Here is a 25,538-nt window from a genome sequence, read left to right as displayed (position 1 = left end):
TATACGAAGCTCCCATAGTCCAGCTTGGAGCGGACGATCGACCGATATAGGCGAAGTAGGACGGTTAGATCCGCTCCCCATGACATACCACTGAGAACACGGAGGACATTTAGAGAACGGGTACAATGGGCAGCCAAATATGACATGTGGAGACCAGCTAAGTTTCCTGTCAAATGTAAGACCTAAAAATTTTGTTGTCTCCACAAATGGGAGAGCAACAGGACCGAGTCGTAAGGATGGCGGGTGAAAAACTTTGTAGCGCCAGAAGTTAATACAGACCGTCTTCTCGGCAGAAAAACAGAAGCCATTGGCGACACTCCAGGAGTAAAGACGGTCAAGAGAACGCTGAAGACAGCGCTCCAGGAAACACGTACGCTGCGCGCTGCAATAGATGGTAAAATCGTCCATGAAAAGGGAGCCTGATACATCAGCTGGGAGGCAATCCATTATTGGATTGATCACTATGGCGAAGAGAGCGACGCTCAAAACTGAGCCCTGTGGCACCACATTCTCCTGGCAAAAGGTGTCTGACAGGACAGAACCCACACGTACCCTGAACTGTCGATCCATTAAAATGGAACGAATAAAAAGAGGGAGGCGACCGTGAAGGCCCCATGTATGCATGGTGCGGAGAATGCCCGCCCTCCAACAGGTGTCGTAAGCCTTCTCCAAATCAAAAAACACAGCCGCGGTCAAGCGCTTCCGCAAGAAGTTATTCATAATGAAGGTCGACAAGGTAACCAGATGGTTAACAGCAGAGCAGCGCCTACGAAATACACATTGTACATTGGTAAGTAGGCGTCGAGATTCGAGCAGCCAAACCAAACGAGAGTTAACCATTCGCTCCATCACCTTACAGACACAGCTGGTAAGCGAGATGGGTCGGTAACTGGAAGGCAAGTGCTTGTCCTTCCCCGGCTTAGGAATCGGTACAACAATAGACTCACGCCAGCATGCGGGAACATGTCCCTCAATCCAGATGCGATTATAAGTACGAAGAAGGAAACCTTTACCCGCAGGAGAAAGGTTCTTCAGCATCTGAATATGAATAGAATCAGGCCCTGGAGCGGAGGACCGTGACCCGGCAAGTGCGTTTTCGAGTTCCTGCATGGTGAATGGGGCATTATAACTTTCACGATTCGAGGAGCGGAAGTTAGGTGGCCTATCCTCCTCTGCCTGTTTTCGGGGGAGGAAGGCAGGGTGGTAATGAGCGGAGCTCGAAACCTCTGCAAAAAAGCGGCCGAAGGCATTGGAGACATCCTCAGGGGCCACAAGGACGTCATTCGCGACCGTCAAGCCAGAAACTGGTGAGTGGACCTTAGTGCCAGATAGCCGGCACAGGCTACCCCAGACAACAGAAGGAGTAAAACTGTTGAAGGTGCTTGTGAAAGCAGCCCAGCTGGCTTTCTTGCTTTCTTTAATAATACGACGACACTGTGCACGTAATCGTTTATAATTGATACAATTCGCCACTGTAGGGTGGCGTTTAAAGGTGCGTAAAGCATGTCGACGAGCATGTAAAGCGTCTCTACATGCTGCGGTCCACCAGGGGACCGGTACGCGACGTGGAGAAGAAGTAGGGTGAGGGATGGAATATTCAGCAGCAGTGAGAACGAGTTCCATGAGGTGTGCGACCTGACTATCGCAGCTTGTGAAGGTTTGATCCTGAAAGGTCGCCCTGGAAGAGAAGAGCCCCCAGTCTGCTTTGGAGATGTTCGAACTAGATGAGCACAGAGAGGGGGTATGCTGCAGGAGATGGATAACACACGGGAAGTGGTTGCTCGAATATGTATCAAAGTGCATACCACTCAAACTGGCGTGCAAGTTGGGTAGTACATATAGAAAGGTCTAAATGGGAATAGGTGTGAGATGTGTCCGAAAGAAAAGCAGGGGCGCCAGTATTGAGGCAGACAAGATTGAGCTGGATGAAAAGGTCTGCTAACAGGGAGCCCCTCGGGCAGGATGCTGGAGAGCCCCAAAGGGGATGGTGGGCATTGAAGTCTCCAGTTAAAAATGGTGCAGGTAGCTGAGCAATAATTTGCATCAAGTCTGCCCTGGTAACGGCAGACGACGATGGAGTGTAAACGGTACAAATGGAAAATGTAAAAGTGGGGAGAGTAATTCGGATGCCAACTGCCTGCAGGCCGGTGTGCAATGTGATGGGATCGTAGTAAATATCATCCCGGACCAGCAACATAACCCCTCCATGAGTCGGAATACCTACCACAGGGGGTAGGTCAAAACGCACAGAGGTGTAGTGTGCCAAGGCAATTTGATCGCAAGGGTGTAGCTTCGTTTCCTGGAGGGCTACGACGAGCGGACGGTGCAAGCGGAGCAGCAACTTCAAGTCCTTCCGGTTGGAGCGAATGCTGCGAATATTCCAGTGAATAAGTGCCATCGTAAGAAGAAAAGGAAGACGAAAGAAGGGGTCACCTTGAAGGCCGCTGAGGGCCCGGCTTCGAGTGAGCACTGCCGCCGCTATCAGTAGGCGGACAGTCATCGTCCATTGGTTCTATAGGTTCATCGGCCATCTTGGTAAGATGGCCGGGAAGGGGAGCTTCCTCCGCCGGTGAACGGCCAGATGGTCGGCTACCAGCGGTGCAGCCAGGCGAAACGGATGACGGCCTGGGGTGGCAACCGCTGGGTGGCGCAGGAGAAGAAATGCGCCGTGGCGGAGAAGGAGAACTGTGCTTCCTATGAGCCTTCTTGGAAGGTCGTTTGGTGGAAGTACTGGTTGACGGCTGGGAATTAGAGGTACGTAGGAAGTCTGCACGGGACGGTTCCTTCTTGAAGGCCCGTGCATCTGACTTCTGGGTCTTCGTCTTGGCAGAAGCTGATGAAGGGGCTTGTGTCTGTGGGGTGACGGGAGGAAGAGGAGACGTCGACCGTGCGATATTAGCACTGGCCGAACGGACGACCGTGGTGCTGAAGGTCAGATCGCATGTCTGGGTTGCCACCTCCCTGGTAGTCCGAGGAGAGGCGGGGACAGTACTGTATTTCCCCACTGGGAGCAGCGTGGGCTTCCTACTAGCAAATAGCTTGCGAGCAGCCGAGGTGGACACTTTCTCTTTGACCCGAATTTCTTGGATACAGCGTTCTTCCTTATAGATGGGACAGTCGCGGGAGGACGCTGCATGGTCACCCTGACACTTCACACAACGAGGAGACGGAGGTGGACAGTCACCCTCATGGGCATCCCTGCCACAAGTGACACATTTGGCCGCAACGGAACAAGACTGGCGAGTGTGTTTAAAACGTTGACACTGGTAGCAGCGCGTAGGTGTCGGGACATAGGGGCGAACAGAAATAACCTCGTAGCCCGCTATGATGCGCGATGGCAGCTGAACACTATCAAAGGTCAAGAAAAGTGTCCGGGTCGGTACAAGGTCATTGTTGACCTTTTTCATGACCCTATGGACAGCCGTCACGCCCTGCTCAGCGAGGAAAGACTGAATCTCCTCGTCAGTCAATCCGTCGAGTAATCTAGTATAAACCACACCAAGAGATGAATTCAAAGTTCGGTGAGCCTCCACCCAGACAGGGAACGTGTACAGGAGTGTGGCTCGAAGCAGTTTTTGTGCCTGAAAGGCGCTCTCAGTTTCTAGTAACAAGGTACCATTACGCAACCTGGTACAAGACTTAACAGTTCCGGCTATGGCATCTACGCCCTTCTGGATAACGAAAGGGTTGGCTGAGGAAAAATCCTTTCCGTCCTCAGATCGAGAAACGACGAGGAACTGTGGGGCAGACGGTAGTACTTTTGTCACTGGTGGCTGGTCAAGTTTCTGTTTGTGGGCAGAAGTCGAGAGAGAAGAAGAAGAGAAATCCATTGCGGAGGAATCCCCCATGATTGCCAGCGTCTCCGATGGCGTGCTCCTTCCTTGTGGGGACCCTCTCAGAGGGCACTCCCGCCTTAGGTGAATGTTGACACCTCAGGTCACACCTCCCGAGAAACAGACGGAGGGACCAATCGGCATGGTCAGAAGGTATCAGCTCAGGCAATCACCCCTCCCTGGGCCTGGCCTTTACCAGGGGGTATGTGCGTGCCTTACTTGTCTACCCAGGGCGGGGAATTACGCGTTACCCCGTCACCATCTACGCGTGCGAACGCGTGGGTCAGCCTTCAGGCGCGCACAGGGAGGAAGGAAGAAGAGGAAAAAGAAGAGAGAGAGGACAGACTGTCTCAAACGCCGAGGCGGAGACCAGAAAAGGCAAGGAGAAGAAGGCAAGGGAAAGAGTAAGGTAGACAGTGAGATGGAGAAGAACAAAGAAAGGAACCAACCAAAGGAAGGAAGAAAAGAGAAGTAGTGAAAAACCAGAATGACCACAAATATAGATCGTGGAACCGTCCGTCTCCAGACGCAGGCGCTAACTACCCCCTTGAGGGGGAGGGACTCCTTTTAGTCGCCTCGTATGACAGGCAGGAATACCTTGGGCCTATTCTATCCCCCGGACCCGCAGGGGAGCGATAATAGTCTGCATCAGTGGCGAAGGCATACCCGACACCACAGTCAGTCTTAAAGCCATCAGTGTAGATGAAGTTGCGTGCGAAGGTCAAGAAACTTACAGTGAGAGATCAAATCTGGAGCTGTTTCCTTAGGAAGCAAATGAAGTCCAAGATGAACATGAGCTGCCACATGAAGCCAAGGTGGTGAAGGGTTCACACACATCAGGCACGTGGTAGGTAACATGAAGTTAAGCTGCTGGAGTAGTAGCTGAAAGAGAACTCCTGGTCATAATAAAGAAGAAGGGTGAGCCCAATACTAGTGGTCAAGGGAGTCACCGAAAAAGGTGTTATCTGATGAAATGACTGAAGAAATAGGAGTTGACAGGGAAGAGCTTTGGATGACTTATGATCAAACAGGGCAGACAGGATAGATAACATTCCATCATAATTTCTAAAATCATTGGGGAAAATGGCGATAATACGAGGTCTGTTAGGAAAGTAATTGACCCATGGCCAGGAGAAACAAACTGGCTTACCTGGAGCACTGGACACCTAATCACCCTGAAAGCAGTTCCTTTGGGACTCCACACACTTCTCCCAGCAGAGCCAGCATGCCGAAAAAGCCTCTTTTGGAATGGAGTTTAGCTCAGCTGTTGTTGCTGCTGCTATAATGTCCTCCCTTTTCTGAGACAGCTTTCCTTTCAGTGGCCTCCTGAGTTTGGGGAACAGCTAGAAGTTGCAAGGGGCCAGATGACGAGAGTAAGGACCCCATTGAAGCACAGGATTCTGGTTTTTCACCAAAAACTTCTGAATGATGTATGAGGAATGTGGTGGAGCATCGTTGTGATAGAGGCACCAATTTCCTGTTGACTGCAAGTATGGTCTCTTGCACCAAACAACAGAATGTAAGCAATGGAGGGCATTCCTGAGGTACGGTTTGGTGATTGACCCTGTGCTGTGTACTCATGGTGATCTGATAGGGTTAGGAATGAGGAATCAAAAGGTAAGGAATATATGTAAAAACACTGACAAGACAAAGTGACAGGATGGTAGGACATCCACGAAGACATCAGGGAATCACTTCCATGGACTAGAGGGAGCTGTACAGGGTAAAATCTGTAAAGATAGACAGGGATTGGAAAACATACAAGCAAACAATTGAGGACGCAGGTTTGAAGTGCTACTATGAAATGAAGAACTTGGCACAGGGGAGGAATTCATGACAGGCCACATCAAATCAGCCAGAAGACTGCTTGAAAAAGTTCACATCAACTGAAATGAATTCCTCAGCAACACCAGGCTACACTCCGTTACCCTTGCTTCACTTAAGCTCATGTTCAACTTATAAATTATTTTTGAGTCACTATTTATTCCTTTCAACTAACTCTTGCAAGTCCTTTGCCCATCTGTGACTTAATTACAATAACATCGGCAAACCACAAAGTTTCTACATTTCTTCTCCATGAACCTCAATTACTTTTCAAAATGCTTGTGCATTACCCCTATTTGTTTTTCCTGCCACTGCACTTCACTCAGTCCCACTAACTTCATCCTAGCCATTTCTCTCTGAATGGTACTCCCAACATAAGTCAAGAGAAGCCTTCCTCAGTTTTTTTTTCCATTTCTCTGGCTGCTCACAATGGTAAAGTGTACAGGTAGAAGTACACAATGGATTTGTCTCAGATACTTCTGTTGGTTTCGGGTGATCTTTGAACACCCAAATAGCCAATTGCTGCTTAGTTTGGAGCATGTATAAATATTGCCTCCTGTTATAATGTTGATTTTGGATTTCCTTGGTTGAATTTTTTGAGCATTTCCTAACATAAAATAATGCAAGTCCACTTTTGAGCGTGGTTGAATTGTCCACAACCCTCTGGGATACAATATTTTACACACCTATATCTCCTCACAAAACCAGAAGTGCTGCAATATTCAATACTCCTAAATATGTCTCTACCTCCTGTAATTCACATTCCAATCCTCTTCATTCCACACAATGTTGATGTTAATCTGGAAAAATTGATTTTGGTCAACATTCATGACTAGTATCATCAATGGCTCATCCAAAGCAACTACTAATAGTCTTATCTGGAGGTAATTGATTACCTGAAGGTGAATGAAGCTATTCGACTGCTGTGCTGGGCATGCATGAAAATCTTACAATGACAACCATATACCAAAAACCTTCATGTGAAATTCCATTTTTCACCTCACTGACCTGTGTTTGTTTTAATAATAAGAGACCTTAAAAAACTGCATTTACAATATGTGCGAATTCTGCCTCAAAATGGCGGAAAAATGTGAATTAATGTAATAAATGCTATTTCACAGAGATTTTCCCCCCAGATGAACTCTATTTTATCAGAGATAGTTTTAAAAAGCGTTATTTTTTGCATATAAAGATAGATGATGAAAGTAAGCAATTATTAGTTACCAGTATTGCGTAACATCTAGTGAACCAAAATTTGGAAAGAGAATGTATGTTTGCAGAATACATTTCACACTTGAGTGTCGACACAAGGATATAACAGTACACTTATAAGCTGCACTCCAATCCCACATCAAAAAATGCATGGTTGAATGATCTCTAACATACATGCTGCATATGGCAACTTAGGACTCAGCCAAAGAGACGGGCCTGTTTTGTCTACTAACTAAAGTTGGTATTATGCAAAACTGCAGTCACTGTAACATGGCAGCTTCTGGTGTGGGGTACATAAGATACCAACAGAGGTTGCACTGAACCGCTTCATTTACGAAGTTGCCAACCACAAAATTCAATTTCGTGCTAGCTGTTGCCAAATGCTTTGTGCACGCCACTTTATTCTTGTTTTGCATAGCATGTTATTTTCTGTTCTTATTTTGAAATGAGAGACGAGACTATTTCTGGTTCATCAAGGGATCAGAGTACGACTCATGACACCACAAGGTATTGGCGATCCATGTATCAATTCTCCTGTCACAGAAACACAATCATTGAAGGCTATTGAACTGTGAGAAGGAAGCAGGGCTCGTCTCTCACCTGCATAGCACTCCTCGCCAACTGAACATCTGAAATCATCTGTTTACTCTCACACTACGTTGTAATGTCTGCACTGCAGGAATTGCATCAACAGTCTTCCTCAAAAGAATGAAAAAGAGTTATTTTTTCCCCTACATCCCCTATCTTGTCAGTCCTATATGCAGCATTGAAAAGGGCTCTACAGTATAGCCAAATTTGATTCCACCAGGAACCACCAAGTACAGTGACTGTAGACTATAAGAAAGGAGAGGTACACAGTTGTCAGTCGAAATTCCATTAGTTTTTATCACTCTAGCAAATCTAGATTTCAGATATTAATAGCCATCTTCAATGTATTTTTGTTACGATTCAATAGACTTGTGGCAGTTCATGTCACCATATGTTCTTAAAGGCGCACAGGCAGAAGGCCTGTACACCTATAGGAACATGACATGAACTCCACGAGTCTATTGAATTGCAATGAAAAGGCAACAAAGACTGGCACTTGTAGTCAAAACATAGATTTGCAACACTAATAAAAACTAATGGGATTGTGACTGATTGCTGTGTGGCTCTACTGTATGCTAACCATGGATTAAATGCCACAGATTCAATAGTGTTCTGCAGAATTTGTAATTATTGAACTGGGCAGGAAAAGAAACAAAAGGTCAACATACACCTTAAATCAGGAAAGCACGCTGCTCACCAGTGAGAAATGCAGCTGTTTCTCAACAGCAGCAATCATTTGATGAAAGTTTAAATAAAGCCAAAAGAAGAAAGTAAGCAAAGACTATTCCAGAGAAATAATTGAAATTTCTGTAGAGGCAAACATTCCACTCAAAAACTCTTCTTACTGAGAATAAAAACTAGTTTGTCTCCTTATTACTGTTATTTCAATCCAACAATGGCTTTTTTTTCTTTTTATCTTCTTTTGTGATCAACTAAAACCTAGACACAAAGCGTGGCAAACAAATTTGTATGTCAAACAATTTTAAACTACATCAATTATGGGAAAAAATGCTAATTTTGCTAAAAATAAATGCTATATTTTCAGTTCCCTAACAATAATAAATGACAAATTTGAAAACAATAATATTAGATTACAACAGCATGATCTAACAGATGTTTGTAAAAAAATCCTTCACATAATTTACCGTTTTCACATCTGCAAACAGCAACTGGATAATCCACATAACTGGACTGGCTCCCATGATAATGTGCAATGGGAGGATCACAAGTCCAACGAGTACACTTGCACAAATGTTGTAGAAGCCAACTGTTGCTCTCAAAGCTGGAACCAGCCACAGTCCTAGACAAATAACTGTCACACCCACCAGGCCAACCTGTAAATTTCATTTGCAAAAGGACTTAGTATATCAACACACAATTTCTCTGCAAGCTAGGTGACACTGACCTTCATAATATATTAACTCATTTTAAAAGGGACACAAAGAAGCAACCAACATTGTAACTGCTTCTCCCTCCCTCCCTCCCTCTCTCTCTCTCTCTCTCTCTCTCTCTCTCTCTCTCTTTCTCTCACACACACACACACCCCGATAAACAACTGGAATTGCTATGCATAATTTGTCTTGCTCATGATTCCCTGGCCTCATAATAGACATAAAAATATACAGTAAATTAAGCAGATTTATTCATTGTTATTCCTAAAAGAATGCATGTATTTTATTACTGGGTGAGTAAACACCTTTTGTCACTTAAAAGAATTAACAATGTTTTTTGGTCAGCAGTCTTCCAACTATGCCACAACTGCCTCACCTGTGCCAACCTCTTCATCTCAGATTAGCATTTACAGTTATCAATTATGTATTACACAAGTAAGATCAGCTTTCAACAACTACTGTGGTTTGTCTTTATGGGGTACAATGTGACACAAATCTATGTAAAAAAAGGATTAGAATTGATAAATAATAAGTAGTAGTAACAACAACAATATCAATAACAACCCAGCACATGAATGGATTAAAATCAAAGAATATGGAGGAAGAATAACTGTCTGGTGCAAGTGAGACAAAGGCAAAATGTGAACTGCAATACAGAATGGTCAATGATTTTAAGAAAAAGTTGGACCAACACTCAAATTAGTTGCTTAGACAACATTCAGTGTGATACACTGAACCATAACTCTGACAAAATATTACAGGTTGTTCAAGGTTTCTGAGTACTGTATTCTGATGTAAGGGACATGTGGTCTCTTGTGGCCTGTTACTGAGTGATACTATAATTACAATTCATTCAGTTTGTTCCTTCAGTTACCCATGTTTCTGGGCAAAAATCTTTGCAACAGTATAATATGCAGTCGTCAAAACAGAGTAATGCAACAACACTCAGAAGAAAAAACAGATACTTTCTTAAACAGAAAAAAATACTTCTGTCACAAATAATGATTTTTATTTCAACATACAACGCACTTTGAGCCCAAGGGGTTCATCCTCAGGTGCTTGATCAGCTATACATTTAAAAAACAAAAAACAGATTATTACTGGTCCTGTTAAGTGTACATGGGTGTATTACAATGTGGCACATTGCAGCTTTATTTTACAAAAATTGTAGTCACGATGTGCTGCCTTGTAGTATACCTATGTAGTCTTAACAGGGCCAGTAATAATTGTTTTCAAACAATGATGCAGACTGATGAAGCACTTGAATATGACTCCCAATCCTCACAATGCATCATGTATTGGAATAGAAATGACGATTTCTGACTGTAGACAGTTTGTTTTCTTTTTTTACAGAATAACAGTCACAGCAGCAACACTGACAATGGTGGACAAAATTAAGACACACTTCTTTGGTTACTGTTTCTGCATTAACAGCTCAGCATAGCTTCTCTGTGCAGTCTCTCCCAATGCATTCAGCAAAACCATACACAAGGTGCATTCTGGACAACTCTTCAGAGGTAAAACCATCCACACAAGTGTGTGACTTATCAGGGTAGAGTAGGTGGACTTTCATTGGTAAATCATATGGACCACATGAAAATTTTAAATCAGAGATGCATACTTGCTGGCATTTGTTTGCATCTTAGAACTCATTATACTATACAGTATTCCAGTCACTGTGTGACCTTACTTCCCTTTGTGATGAATATCAGTAATTATTTCAGTCCAAGTAAGTAATAATCTGAATTCTGGGAATACTCAAAGCTTTTTGTCTTTATCCCAGTGCTACATATAGAGTTCCCATATTCGTTTTCTGTGCCAAATCCCACTTCAATTTGAATCATCAATCATTTTATTATTAATTTTTTTTAAAGGAACACAGCCATTTCTTGTAGAAGTAATATTAGGGAGGCCCCTGTTTTGTTACAAGATCTATTAAACCTGTGATAATTCACACTGCCATCGTTTCTACAAGTTGAGTATCTCCTGTTATTTCTGTTTGGTAAGAGTCCCACACATCTGAGCATAATTCCATTAAGTAATGAGTCAAATTTGATGTTGGACCTCCAAAACAGTCAAGAAGTTCAAGTGTAACAAAATTTCAACGTTTATGACTGCAGACCAAGATGTGGAACAATTGCAAATACTTATCACAGGCTTGCGAATGTGAAACACAGCATTTTGCCAATAGGCGGATAAATAAAACGTGCTAACAAAGGGAAAATTGGTATGGAACTCATGTTTTCACCAGAGATTACTACCAAAGCACAAAGGGACAAACTTGGGTTATATGCTTCCACTTAAGACCAATTCACACTGGCCATCATGTCATGTCTGCTACATCATGTCAAAACTTTCTCAAATGCATTTCAAATGGTGACACACATACTGGCTTTCCATCATGATATGGCATCATCAAGGTTTCTCTGGAAGAAAGTTTTGATGGTTGGCATCATCCAACCATTATTGATTACATGACCCCCAAGCTTATTTCCTCCCAATAAACAGCCGTATGGTGATCTTCATATTTTGTTTTGTCATAGTTTTCAAGGTTTATATCACTTATCTGTTTGCTATTTGTAATATGTTGTTTTGTTTCATTATTTCTTTTGTTAAAGCTTATAATAAATGATGAAAGATTAATTGAAGCAACGGGTTTGCAGTCTGAATTGTATGACATGAATGTACTGAATTACTTGCCCTTTACTACGTTTACAAAGTGAATTTGTATACATACCAGAACCATTTTAATATTTTACAATGAAATGGTTTGCAATATGGCTGCAACTTTAAGTGAGAAAGTACTTTGGGTAGAATCAGACTGATTAGTACATGTAATTTATTTTTGTGTGGTGTCCGGCATTTTTAGTGTTTCATAAAGAAATGAACTGAAACCTTCAGACACTGCAACAGTGGACAAAAGCTTCTTCAGTGAAGTATACATCAAGTAATGTATTAGAGTTGTTTGTTTAAATATGTTGTGGCAGGCTTGTTCATTGTAGTAGCTCTCGGGAATGTGTGTGAAAGTTCTTCGGGCATCAGTGGTCAATATTTAACAATGTGGTTTCAGTGGGTAATGCAAGTACAAATAGAGCACTAACTATTAAAGCCAAATACACAATGTAAAGAAATCCTAGAAATCTTTAAGGGAAAGGTAATGAAAATATGCCTACTGTGCAAAAATTTGTACACTGGCAACTAAAATTAATCTTAAACAAACCAGTTTTTCACGGATGTGATGGCAGATGTTCCTTTCAGTAATTCTGGGTGTAATTTGACAAAACAAATGAGAAAAAACTGTTGTTTCAACTTTCTAAAATTTGCAGCGCACGTTTCTCGTGCTTTACCTCCTTGTATTGTGTGAAATTCCCTTTCTGTTTCATGTAATGACATTTTTGAGACTATTTTTTGTACTGTTTTACACATCTGCCTTCCTTCTCCAATATACAAGCTACCCCTGCAAGCTGCAAACAATCTGAGTCCAATAAATGTCATTTCCATGCATGTGTGGACTCCAGCACCCATTATATAAGCTACCGCATTGTGTATGTACACCTTGTGCTTAAAAACATTTCACAATCATCTTGCAAAGTCGCAATTCCTGAGAAAAAAGTTGAGGACAGCTGAGCAAGCTCAGATCAAGTGACTTGAACTGATTTGACATGTCATGACATGATGGACAGTGTGAATACACCGTGACGTGACGGTGCCATGACAGCCAGTGTGAATTGGCCTTCAGTGACGAAGTCCACCAGTTGACGTAAATGATGAGAGCTGCCCTGAGGAGGGTTGTTGCAAAATGTTTGAAACATCCATTACTTTGGGATTTTGTGTCATGAAGTAGCAGTACACCAGAAGGATTGGAACAAACCTTAATTTTTTTAATTCCATTATCTAAAGGAATTTTTGTAGTGAGTTATTACACATAAATCTCTTGTTATATAATTACCTTAAAATGCAACTGCACCTGTTCATTGTTTTAATTACCTGTAATATCACTGTAGCTCTATCAATGTCTTCAAGTGAAGTCATATTCCAGAAGCGAGGTATGTTGATTGCAGCAGAAAATAAAAATGTCAAGAAAGACTGCACAATAACCCCTGCTTCTCCATATGTGAAATATTTTGGGCAGTGTGTTAAAATAGTGGGAATGCCTAATGTATAGGCATATGAACCCAACACTGAACCAATAAAGCATAGTGGTACGCCTAAAACAAAGAACATGTATTATAATGTTGTAATAACTGTGCTAAAATATGCATGTCAACACATCAGGCCAAGAATGAAAAAACAGTAAGAGGAATGTGGAGTATTTTGGCATCCTGGTAATAACTGTACAATAGAGACATCATAACTACCAAGAAGCTTAATAGAGAATGCACCTGAAAACATGAAGTTTACACTACATATTCAATTCAGGATCAATGGAAGCGTCCGATTCCACCCATCTGCTCTCACCCACGACGTAAGGGTGTTATGGTGTGTGACATCATTACGGCGTGGAGTTTATGAATTGGTTGTGTTTGTAGATGTCGTCTTGTGTCTGATGGCGCCTTCTGGTGGTGTGTGAGTATGTGCTGAATGTAGTGTGCGGTACTGGGTTCATTTGAGCCTTGGTGTGGGATGTGTGAAGTCACTGACTGTGTTTGTAGTTCGGATCTAAGGTTTGGAATTTTTTTCAATGGTTATCAATTTTTTTGTTTGTGTGTTTGGTGTTTTTTTTGAGTGTTATTGGTTTGCTGTTCAAGGTGCGGTAAGACATTTCATTTATTCTGTGGCTTCCGTTGTCAGGTATGGATATGACGATGAAATGTAACAGGGCTATGTTGCAGTGCTGAAAGCAAGGGGAAACTACAGCCGTAATTTTTCCTGAGGGCAGCTTTACAGTTTGGTTAAATGATGATGGCGTCCTCTTGTGTAAAATATTCTGGAGGTAAAATAGTCCCCCATTCGGATCTCGGGGTGCGGACTACAAAAGAGGACGTCATTATCAGGAGAAAGAAAACTGGTGTCCTATGGATCAAAGCGTGGAATGTCAGATCCATTAATCGGGCAGGTAGATTATAAAATTTAAACAGGGAATGGATATGTTAAAGTTAGATATAGTGGGAATTAGTGAATTTCGGTAGCAGGAGGGACAAGACTTTTGGTCAGGTGAATACAGGGTTATAAATACAGAATCAAATAGGGGCAATGCAGGAGTAGGTTTAATAATGAATAAGCTACTACCAATAGCATAGTGAATGCAATATTGTGGCCAAGATAGACACGAAGCCCATGCCTACTACAGTAGTACAAGTTTATATGCCAACTAGCTCTGCAGATGATCAAGAAATTGATGAAATGTATGATGAGATAAAAGAAATTATTCAGGTAGTGAAGGGAGACGAAAATTTAATAGTCATGGGTGACTGGAATTCGAGAGTAGGAAAAGGTAGAGAAGGAAACGTAGTAGGTGAATATGGATTGGGAGAGAAAAATGAAAGAGGAAGCCGTCTGGTAGAAATTTGCACAGAGCATAACTTAATCATAGCTACTAACACTTGGTTCAAGAACCGAGGTAGCATACATGGAAGAATCCCGTAGATACTAGAAGGTATCAGATAGATTATATAATGGTAAGACAGAGATACAGGAACCAGGTTTTAAATTTTAAGACATTTCCAGGGGCAGATGTGGACTCTGACCACAATCTATTGGTTATGAACTGTATATTTAAACTGAAGAAACTGCAAAAAGGTGGGAATTTAAGGAGATGGGACTGGGTAAACTGACTAAACAAGAGGTTGTGGAGAGTTTCAGGGAGAGCATAAGGGAACAAATGACAAGAATGGGGGGGGGGGGGGGGGGGAATACAGAAGAAGAATAATAACAATAATAATAGTAATAATAATAACACATTAATAATAATAATAATAATAACACATTCACATCTAACTAAATTATTTAACAAATGTCTGCTTGTGTCTGTGTATGTGCGGATGGATATATATATATGTGTGTGTGTGTGTGTGTGTGTGTGTGTGTGTGTGTGTGTGTGTGTGTGTGTGTGTGTACGTGCGCGAGTGTATACCTGACCTTTTTTCCCCCTAAAGTAAGTCTTTCCACTCCCGAGATTGGAATGACTCCTTACCGTCCCCCTTAAAACCCACATCCTTTCGTCTTTCCCTCTCCTTCCCTCTTTCCTGACGAAGCAACCATTGGTTGCGAAAGCTAGAATTTTGTGTGTATGTATGTGTTTGTTTGTGTTTCTATCGACCTGCCAGCACTTTCGTATGGTAAGTCACATCATCTTTGTTTTTAAATATAAATTATTTAACAGTTACATTGCAGACCCATACACATTCCCTGATACACTTACACATGGAATAACTTATCTGAAACCTAAAGATCAAGCAGACACAGCAAACCCAGCTAAATATCGCCCCATAACATGCCTACCAACAAAGAGGTGACATATCAACCTAAAACTAAACAAAGGTCGCTACACTATGCATACATTGATTACCAAAAAGCTTTTGATAGTATACCCCACTCATGGTTACTACAAATATTGGAAATATACAAAGTAGATCCTAAATTGATACAGTTCCTAAACATAGTAATAAAAAATTGGAAAACCACACTTAATATCCAAACAAATTCAAATAATATCACATCACAGCCAGTACAGATTAAGCGTGGAATATACCAAGGAGACTCATTAAGTCCTTTCTGGTTCTGCCTTGCTCTGAACCCACTATCCAACATGCTAAATAATACAAATTATGGATACAATATTACTGGAACATACCCACACAAAATCACACATCTGCTATACATGGATGATCTAAAACTACTAGCAGCAACAAATCAACAACTCAACCAATTACTAAAGATAACAGAAGTATTCAGCAATGATATAAATATGGCTTTTGGAACAGACAAATGTAAGAAAAATAGCATAGTCAAGGGAAAACACACTAAACAAGAAGATTACATATTGGATAACCACAGCGACTGCATAGAAGCGATGGAAAAAACAGATGCCTATAAATATCTAGGATACAGACAAAAAATAGCAATAGATAATACAAATATTAAAGAAGAACTAAAAGAAAAATATAGACAAAGACTAACAAAAATACTGAAAACAGAGTTGACAGCAAGAAACAAGACAAAAGCTATAAATACTTATGCTATACCAATATTGACCTACTCATTTTGAGTAGTGAAATGGAGTAACACACACCTAGAAGCACTCAATACACTTACACGATCACAACGCCACAAATATAGAATACATCACATACATTCAGCAACTGAAAGATTCACATTAAGCAGAAAGAAAGGAGGAAGGGGATTTATCTACATAAAAAACCTACATTATGGACAGGTAGACAATTTAAGAAAATTCTTTATAGAATGAGCAGAAACTAGCAAAATACACAAAGCAATCACTCATATAAATACATCGGCTACACCACTGCAATTTCATAACCACTTCTACAACCCTTTAGATCACATAACATCAACAGATACGAAGAAAGTAAATTGGAAAAAGAAAACACTACATGGCAAGCACCTGTATCATCTAACACAGCCACACATCGATCAAGACGCATCCAACACATGGCTAAGAAAAGGCAATATATACTGTGAGACGGAAGGATTCATGATTGCAATACAGGATCAAACAATAAACACCAGATATTACAGCAAGCATATTATTAAAGATCCCAATACCACAACAGATAAATGCAGACTTTGCAAACAACAAATAGAAACAGTAGATCACATCACAAGCGGATGTACAATACTAGCAAATACAGAATACCCCAGAAGACATGACAATATAGCAAAAATAATACATCAACAGCTTGCCTTACAACATAAACTTATAAAACAACATGTTCCCACATACAAGTATGCATCACAAAATGTACTGGAGAACGATGAATACAAATTATACTGGAACAGAACCATTATAACAGATAAAACAACACCACATAACAAACCTGACATCATACCAATAAAAAGAAGAAATTAACATAACTAATCGAAATATCCATACCCAATACAACAAATATACAAAAGAAAACAGGAGAAAAAATTGAAAAATACATCCAACTGGCTGAGGAAGTCAAGGACATGTGGCATCAGGATAAAGTTGACATTATACCAATTATACGATCAACTACAGGAGTCATACCACACAATATCCACCAGTACATCAATGCAATACAGCTACATCCAAACTTATATATACAGCTACAGAAATCTGTAATTATTGACACTTGTTCAATTACTCGAAAGTTCCTAAATGCAATGTAACATATACCGTACAGTTAAAAGGAAGTCACGCTTGTTCAAGGTCCGCGTCACCTTCCATTTTTAACCAGACATAACGTCTGAGACAAGAAGGAAACAATAATAATAATAATAACGGGTAGCTTTGAGGGATGAAACAGTGAAAGCGGCAGAGGATCAAGTAGGTAAAAAGACAAGGGATACTAGAAATCCTTGGGTAACAGAAGAAATGTTGAATTTAATTCATGAAAGGAGAAAATATAAAATTGCAGTAAGTGAAGCAGGCAAAAAGGAATACAAACGTCTCAAAAATGAGATCTACAGGAAGTGCAAAATGGCTAAGCAGGGATAGCTAGAGGACAAATGTAAGGATGTAGAGGCTTATCTCACTAGAGGTAAGATAGATACTCCCTACAGGAGAATTAAAGAGACCTTTGGAGAAAAGAGTACCACTTGTATGAATATCAAGAGCTCAGATGGAAACCCAGTTCTAAGCAAAGAAGGGAAAGCAGAAAGGTGGAAGGAGTATATAGAGGGTCTATACAAGGGCCACACCTGAGGACAAAATTATGTAAATGGAAGAGGATGTAGATGAAGATGAAATGGGAGATATGACACTGCATGAAGAGTTTAACAGAGCACTGAAAGACGTAAGTCCAAACAAGGCCCCGGGAGTAGACAGCATTCCATTAGAACTACTGACAGCCCTGGGAGAGCCAGCCCTGACAAAACGTTACCATCTGGTGAGCAAGATGTATGAGACAGGCGAAATACCCTCAGACTTCAAGAAGAATAATTCCAATTCCAAAGAAAGCAGTTGTTGACAGATGTGGAAATTACCAAACTATCAGTTTAATAAGTCATGGCTGCAAAATACTAACGTGAATTCTTTACGATCGAATGGAAAAACTGGTAGAAGCCGACCTTGGGGAAGATTGGTTTGGATAACGTAGAAATACTGGAACACGTGAGGCAATACTGACCCTACGACTTATCTTAAAAAATAGATTAAGGAAAGGCAAACCTACATTTCTAGCATTTGTAGACTTAGAAAAAGCTTTTGACAATGCTGACTGGAATACTCTCTTTCAAATTCTGAAGGTGGCAGGGGTAAAATACAGGGAGCAAAAGGCTATTTACAATTTGTACAGAAACCAGATGGCAATTATAAGAGTCAAGGGGCATGAAAGGGAAGTAGTGGTTGGGAAGGGAGTGAGACAGGGTTGTAGCCTCTCCCCGATGTTATTCAATCTGTATATTGAGCAAGCAGTAAAGAAAACAAAAGAAAAATTCGGAGTAGGTATTAAAATCCATGGAGAAGAAATAAACACTTTGAGGTTCGCCAATGACATTGTAATTCTGTCAGAGACAGCAAAGGACTTGGAAGAGCAGATGAACGGAATGGACAGTGTCTTGAAAGGAGGAGATAAGATGAACATCAACAAAAGCAAAACAAGGATAATGGAATGTAGTCGAATTAAGTCGGGCGATGCTGAGGGAATTAGATTAGGAAATGAGAGGCTTAAAGTAGTAAATGAATTATGCTATTTGGGGAGCATAATAACTGATGATGGTCGAAGTAGAGAGGATATAAAATGCAGACTGGCAATGGCAAGGAAAGCGTTTCTGAACAAGAGAAATTTGATAACATCAAGTATAGATTTAAGTGTCAGGAAGTCGTTTCTGAAAGTATTTGTATGGAGTGTAGCCATGTATGGAAGTGAAACATGGATGATAAATAGTTTGGACAAGAAGAGAAGAGAATAGAAGCTTTCAAAATGTGGTGCTACAGAAGAATGTTGAAGATTAGATGGGTAGATCACATAACTAATGAGGAGGTATTGAATAGAATTGGGGAGAAGAGGAGTTTGTGGCACAACTTGACAAGAAGAAGGGATCGGTTGGTATGACATGTTCTGAGGCGTCAGGGGATCACAAATTTAGCATTGGAGGGCAGCGTGGAGGATAAAAATCGTAGAGGGAGACCACGAGATAAATACACTAAGCAGATTCAGAAGGATGTAGGTTGCAGTAAGTACTGGGAGATGAAGAAGCTTGCACAGGATAGAGTAGCATGGAGAGCTGCATCAAACCAGTCTCAGGACTGAAGACAACAACAACAACAACAACAACAACAACAACAACAACAACATATTGCAATCAGAAATGGGGGAGGACTTGTCTGCTATTAACTTCCTCCAGTTATTTGGACTGATTGCTGGGATTGTGAAGTGTAGTATTTGTCATGAGAACATGACGTTGACCAAGAGTTCTCTTGTACGTATGGCGATATCGGCGCACACGTGTGTGTGTGTGTGTGTGTGTGTGTGTGTGTGTGTGTGTGTGTGTGTGTGTTGGCCGACCTAGTCTGTAGTGCCAGAATTTGTTGGTGGCAAGTAATATATATATTTTTATTTTTTTGGGTATCAATAGTTATGGTTGACCTATAAAGGTCATCATGAACAACAATAACGTAGCAACCTGGTTGTATGTTGTTGCTTTTGCTTCTGAATCCTGAGTCAGACACACTGTGAAGACATGCTGTGCATGAACCTATAGTTAAACAAATACTAACAAAGAGAGAGGGGCTGGCCAGTACTTACCTCAGCTCAGTACAGCTGATAGATACACAAAAAACAGAACCGAAAATTTACGTTCCTAGCTTTAGGAACAAATGTACCTTCATCAGGGATGAGAGAGGGGAAAGAAAGGGAAGAAGGGAAAGTGGATTCAGTTACTCACAACCCAGGTTATGAAGCAACAGGGAAAGGAAAACAGGGAGGGTAGCAAGGATGGAGGCATGGTTGTCAGAGGGAAGCCAAAGATATCTTTGACTTCCCTCTGACAACCATGCCTCCATCCTTGCTACCCTCCCTGTTTTCCTTTCCCTGTTGATATCTTTGAATTCCCTCTGACAACCATGCCTCCATCCTTGCTACCCTCCCTGTTTTCCTTTCCCTGTTGCTTCATAACCTGGGTTTTGAGTAACCGAATCCACTTTCCCTTCTTCCCTTTCTTTCCCCTCTCTCCTCCCTGATGAAGGAACATTTGTTCCTAAAGCTAGGAATGTAAATTTTCGGTTCTGTTTTTTGTGTATCTATCGGCTGTACTGAGCTGAGGTAAGTACTGGCCAGCCCCTCTATCTCTTTGTTGGTGTTTGTTTCACATCTTTATATGAGATTTTCCATTAATCATTTTGAACCTATAGTTAGTCTGCTCATCTGCACATTGTCTGAGTCCGCTGGAGAGAAGTGATGATGGCTCCTTGTGCCTGCAACAGTTTAACTTGTTCTAGTCTGCTGTTTAGCAATTCTTCGACTGATTTCACCTCATCTTTTGAAACCCAGAATGACTGTATGCCAGAGATATTTTTCTGTACCCAGGTAAATAACTGAAGAGGTGTTAGAATGTGACCTTCTGTAGGGTGCTGCAGACTAGCTCGTGTTGCCACGCACTTAATGGTAGCACCAATACCATCACATACATTTTTACCGTGACTGTTGCGAAAAAATTCCATTCTGTATGAATCTGAAAAGCATGGTAATGCATGCATAAATTTTTGAGATTTTTACAGTTTTTGTACTGACTAGCTGCCCCATCACTGAAGTATTTCACAAAATGTATGAGGCAGCTTGTTTTGCCATGACAGTGCGAATGTGGGCATGAACTGCAATGGTGTCATGAATTAAACAGTCACTAAAAACGCACAGGTTCATGACAGACACATCACCTGATTCACCTCTATAGTAAATCGCAAATGGCTGGAGAGTTGCTTGACTGTTGTCCCAATGATATCCTTGGATGGCATCTTGAACTATAGGCCTAAATGCATAATTTTCAGAAAAGTCTAGTATTATTATAATTTCATCTTGTTTCAAATTATCCTTACAAAACTGGAGATAAGCCGATTGTGCTGTTGCTGTGAAGCTGTGTGTGGTCAGTTTATCCATTTTTTGACAACACATTTCAACAAAATCTTCCACTGTACTTTGCTTTGTTTCAAGACTTGTGCGATCCATGTGTGTCCATTGTTTATAAGAAACAAGTTCATCGTCATCCGCAAGGAGTTCACCACACAGTTTGTTATTCATGTATTCTGCAAGATTTGCCTTACCAGGACACTTTTCACACCTGTGTATCATGTACTGGTAGGAACTGATGTCACACACTAGCAACTTCATTGCACCTTTGTAATCCAGACCAGAATCCTTTATAGCAGCAATCATGAGCTTAGCGTTTTGATGGGTCTCACATAAACAAACATTGTGTGTGCCCCTTGCACTTACAGGCGCAACCCATTTCGGCCGAAGATTGAAAAAAAGATGATAAACCTACTTTGGTATTGGGATACTTTCCCTTGAATTCTACATACAGTTCTGATATGTTGCATAGCGACAGTATTTTTTGCATCTGTACACGTACATTTCCCATTTTCACCATTACATAGTCTTTTTTCCAGACATTATTCGGCTGTAGTCATTATTTTCATAGAACTCCGACACTAGCACCTTTATTTCTGAACTCAATTACTTACCCTGAGCCTGCTGAAGTTGTGGAAGCACTCCTTGGGTTGCTTTTATTTTCCTAGCTTGCTTTACCATATATGTAGAAACATTAAATTCCTTAGCAGTGTAGTCAATAGTCCAGCTGGGAGGTGCAAGGGCAAGAATAGCTACTTTTTCCTGGTGTGTGGATATGGCACATTTTTCTTTCAAATCATGTAAAATTTTGTCCAAATCAGAGCATTTCTGGCATGATTTCTGTTCCTTTGGAGCAGATAGTTCTTCCTCTTCCACCATTAGTGTGTCAGCTATTTTGTGTTTTAATTCCATTTGAGCTTCTTGTAGTTTTCTTCTACCATAGCAGGGCCCGTCTATTCCCAACTTTGTGTGCCTTCATGGGAGACAAACCAAGAGCAGTCACTGAAGTATTTAATTGTTCATCCGCTGTGGTTTTAGGTGGTTGATATTCTTCATCAGTCATGTAAATTATCAGAATATTTTTCATTTTTTTTAGCAGTGTAACACACCTGGAACATAACTTTTGTCCTGGTTTCATGTTAAGTCCCACGCACTGATTCACTTTCAATACTGATTTTGTATCAATTTCTCTGAGGCTACACTTCACTGTCTTCTTATGAATCCGAAATGGATCAAAACAACTTCTTTGTAGGAAAGAATACTTATCCAGAAACACTTTCATATGATGTTAAACACTAAAGTTTCCTGGAACTGCACTTCTTGTGCCCACAGGGTGTATCCCAGACCTCCATAGCAACAAATCTTGGTCCAATTCATCCAGATTATACAGTACAAAGTGAATGCCACATTTCGTTCCATATGTTGTTTTATGACATTCAGATGCTTGTGCTCTAGCAATACTGCAACTTGTTTGAACAACTCTGCCTCCATACTGACTTTCCATAACAGCACTGACCAGTCTGAACTAGAATCTTAAAAACATTAGTAACCTGTAATTGTTGCTTTGTTTCCTTTGTTGTTCCTGCCCAACAATGACTAATTCTGTCCCTGAAAGCTACCATTGTTTAACTTTTTGTTGCCTAATGGTTCCCAACAATTACTTCAGCTTTATCTGAAACAAGCTGTCTGCACCATCACTATTACTCGCTAAATCGCGTTAACAGCAACGTAACCAAATACATCTCTGTCAACTTTTATTGTACACAAATGCCTTGCAATAACAAGTTGAAATTTTGCCACATATTATATCATGGTCTACTTATGCAGTGTTTGAAATTTGGCTTGGGTATCACTTGTCCCTTTTGTGCTACCACACTTAGAAAATCCATGTTTTCAGGTAATTTTTCAAATTTTTGTATTTTCATGTGCATGTAACTTTGTGTGACTGATATGGACAAATTGAGTTCCGTGTGTGTTTCGGCCACATTAAGCTTATCACAAAAAAATTTATACTCTTTTTGAGTGAATTATATTTGGCACAGAGGGCACCTACAATTTTACCTTTTAACGTATGACATTTTTTAAATCACATTTTGGAATTTTTTATTTTCCCTCAGAAATATGTTGGTGTTTTGATTAATAGTGTGTTCTCTAAGTGGATGTTACAGGGTTGTAAAAATTTCACTGGACTGTGCGGAATAGTTCCTAAGTTATTAAGACCTGAAGTTGGGTCTGAAGATAGATTGCCAGATGCGGGTTGCAATTTCCGAGTCATGCCACTTTCTTTCACAAGCCATAATTCTTGAACTAATTGGCAGGAGAACTTGAAATTTTGTACATGAGTGTTCCACATTTGGTAGCATTGGTGTGCTGTATGTCAGCCAAATCTGAGACTATCAGCCGGAACATTTTCTCAAATTGGTTGAATTGACATGGAATGAACCTTGTCTTACCTATACGTATTTTCACACTTGTGCCCTGTGTATGTATGGACATAATAGGCACCATGTTGGAGACAGAATAGCCATTGCCGCAATACTGATTACGTCATAGATCAAATAAGACGTGCACTTATGTTTCTACAAAAGCATATCGGAAATAATGATTATTTAAATGATTTTTGGTAATCGTGACAAATTTTGTTGTTCCGTGTTACAGAATACTACAGCACAAAGCTATTACAAATAGTATTGTTTCCTAATTAAGTATGACACCTAGTGGAAACAGCCAAACACATCTCAACCTTAATATCTACACACCTGACACCACCCCCAAAAATTAAGAGATACTGTTTGTGTAGTATGCACAAAGCCAACTTTATATTGCATGACAAATATTTCAGACAATGGAGCCAAAATCTTACTGTTTTTTTGATAATTACTGAATTACATGTGGGTAAACGCAAACAGACACTTCATAGACAGAAAATTTATACGCCATTTGGAAATGATCAATCGAAATAAAACTCTATACGCAATACTGTGTGCTAAAGATAACTAAATTGCATACACAATGGAAGTAGCCTATTGAGGAAGCATGCTGATCAAGATTTCAAACAGAAATACCTTGTAATGAAACTTTCATAAACACAATATCCAGCAGGCTTTGCTCTGAAAAATTTCTCACTGACAATCGCTTGCAATTGTCAAATATAATTTTAGGATAAAACCAGTGTTGTATGTCGTCAGTGTTTATAGTTTTAGACTACAAATTGTTAAAAGCAACACTGACCACCTTCCAGTATAATCAACCAAGTAAGTAAGTATCTTTTAGCCGTCAGATTTATTGGCAAATAATAATACGGTAGCTTCTACTGCAACATTTCTGGGCCTACCCTCATGGACGAACTACGGGTGATGTACTTACTTGTTTTCTGCAACTTTAGAAGCAGAAAGATTACAGCGCCTGGTATCACATCATAAACATCGAAATGTTTCAAAGTATAATTTTCACATAAAGAAATTCTTATAAGTTTCCATACGGCAGCGCCTAGCAGACCGGCACTGAAAGTCATCAGCAAATAGTTTGGATTGTGAGTTTTTATTGTACTCAATACCACTGCCATTGGGAGGAGAGAAATCAGCCATTCTCCTGTTGACGCGCCGGGCCTGTTAACAGTAAAGGCTGAAACAATCCTTAAATTGACAGAAGCATCTGGCTGAAGGAAAACCGCATCTTGTCTGTACTCTAGTGTTTCACTGCATAATAATGTAGAGACAAGGTTTACAACTGACCTCGTGTTATACTTATCCCTCATTAAAATTGCCTGCAATCGACTGCCCATTATTTTGATTTTGCACCTCTGCGGTACTCTGTTCTCGGCCAACAAACAACCGCTGCCACCCGTCAAGGAAGGCAGCCTACGTACTGAAATCAAAGTTCAATCATCGTCAGCAGTTCGGAACAGATAACTCGTGCTACATCTCAGCTTCTTGCATTATTCCTGTCACTGCTTGTTTACATCAGATGCACACCACCACAGATGCTACATACACACGACTGACATTCCAAAGTCGAAGGAAATGTCACCGTCAAATAATCGGTAAGACTTCGATCAACATCACTTCACTTAGTCCAGTCGCAAACGGTGAAAGTTTACAGCCAACAACACCTGGTATGTACCATCTACAAGACACAAAACTCAGAATATGTAATCCAAAGCAAGAAACTAAAAATAGGTGTTTATCAATGCCCAAGAAAAATTCGTAACAGATGCTCTTCACAAAGGTTGTACAGCAAACATCGCACAATGCAGAGAAGTGAAAGATGAGGAATACTGTCATCCAGACATTTCAGTTATTTTTTATTTGCCCCAGGAAAAGTAAATATACAAATATGTTTATATGGCTATATATATACAGTTCTTTTACCTTTTCTTCTTTGTCAAGTACCAACCAACGACAAAAACAACGGAGTTTTTCTCCTTCAGTAGGGACAACTTTTCACTGTTAAATACTTTGTCTATTTATGTTCTTGTTTAC

General features: G+C 40.7%; 1 protein-coding gene across 2 annotated transcripts in view; it reads right to left on the bottom strand.

Moving 5' to 3' along the window:
- The window catches only part of LOC124622376 (dolichol kinase), a 65,577-nt gene extending 40,389 nt beyond the window's left edge, over positions 1–25,188 (bottom strand). Inside the window, exons 1-4 of one of the 2 annotated variants that reach the window (XM_047148062.1) lie at positions 24,792–25,188; positions 24,424–24,681; positions 12,836–13,056; positions 8,603–8,791 (exon numbers count right to left, since the gene is read on the bottom strand). In XM_047148062.1, the coding sequence (XP_047004018.1) occupies positions 8,603–8,791; positions 12,836–13,056; positions 24,424–24,622 (609 nt within the window). In that variant the 5' untranslated portion in view covers positions 24,623–24,681; positions 24,792–25,188. The remainder of the gene's footprint in view (positions 1–8,602; positions 8,792–12,835; positions 13,057–24,423; positions 24,682–24,791) is intronic. The other variant, XM_047148061.1, reaches the window with a different exon arrangement.
- Between the last annotated feature and the right edge of the window lie 350 nt (positions 25,189–25,538).

The sequence above is a fragment of the Schistocerca americana genome, chromosome 7, assembly GCF_021461395.2.
Source record: "Schistocerca americana isolate TAMUIC-IGC-003095 chromosome 7, iqSchAmer2.1, whole genome shotgun sequence".
In the NCBI taxonomy this organism is placed as follows: domain Eukaryota; kingdom Metazoa; phylum Arthropoda; class Insecta; order Orthoptera; family Acrididae; genus Schistocerca; species Schistocerca americana.
The sequence above is the reverse complement of the archived record's forward strand: the minus strand, read 5'-3'. Positions and strand labels throughout refer to the sequence as shown.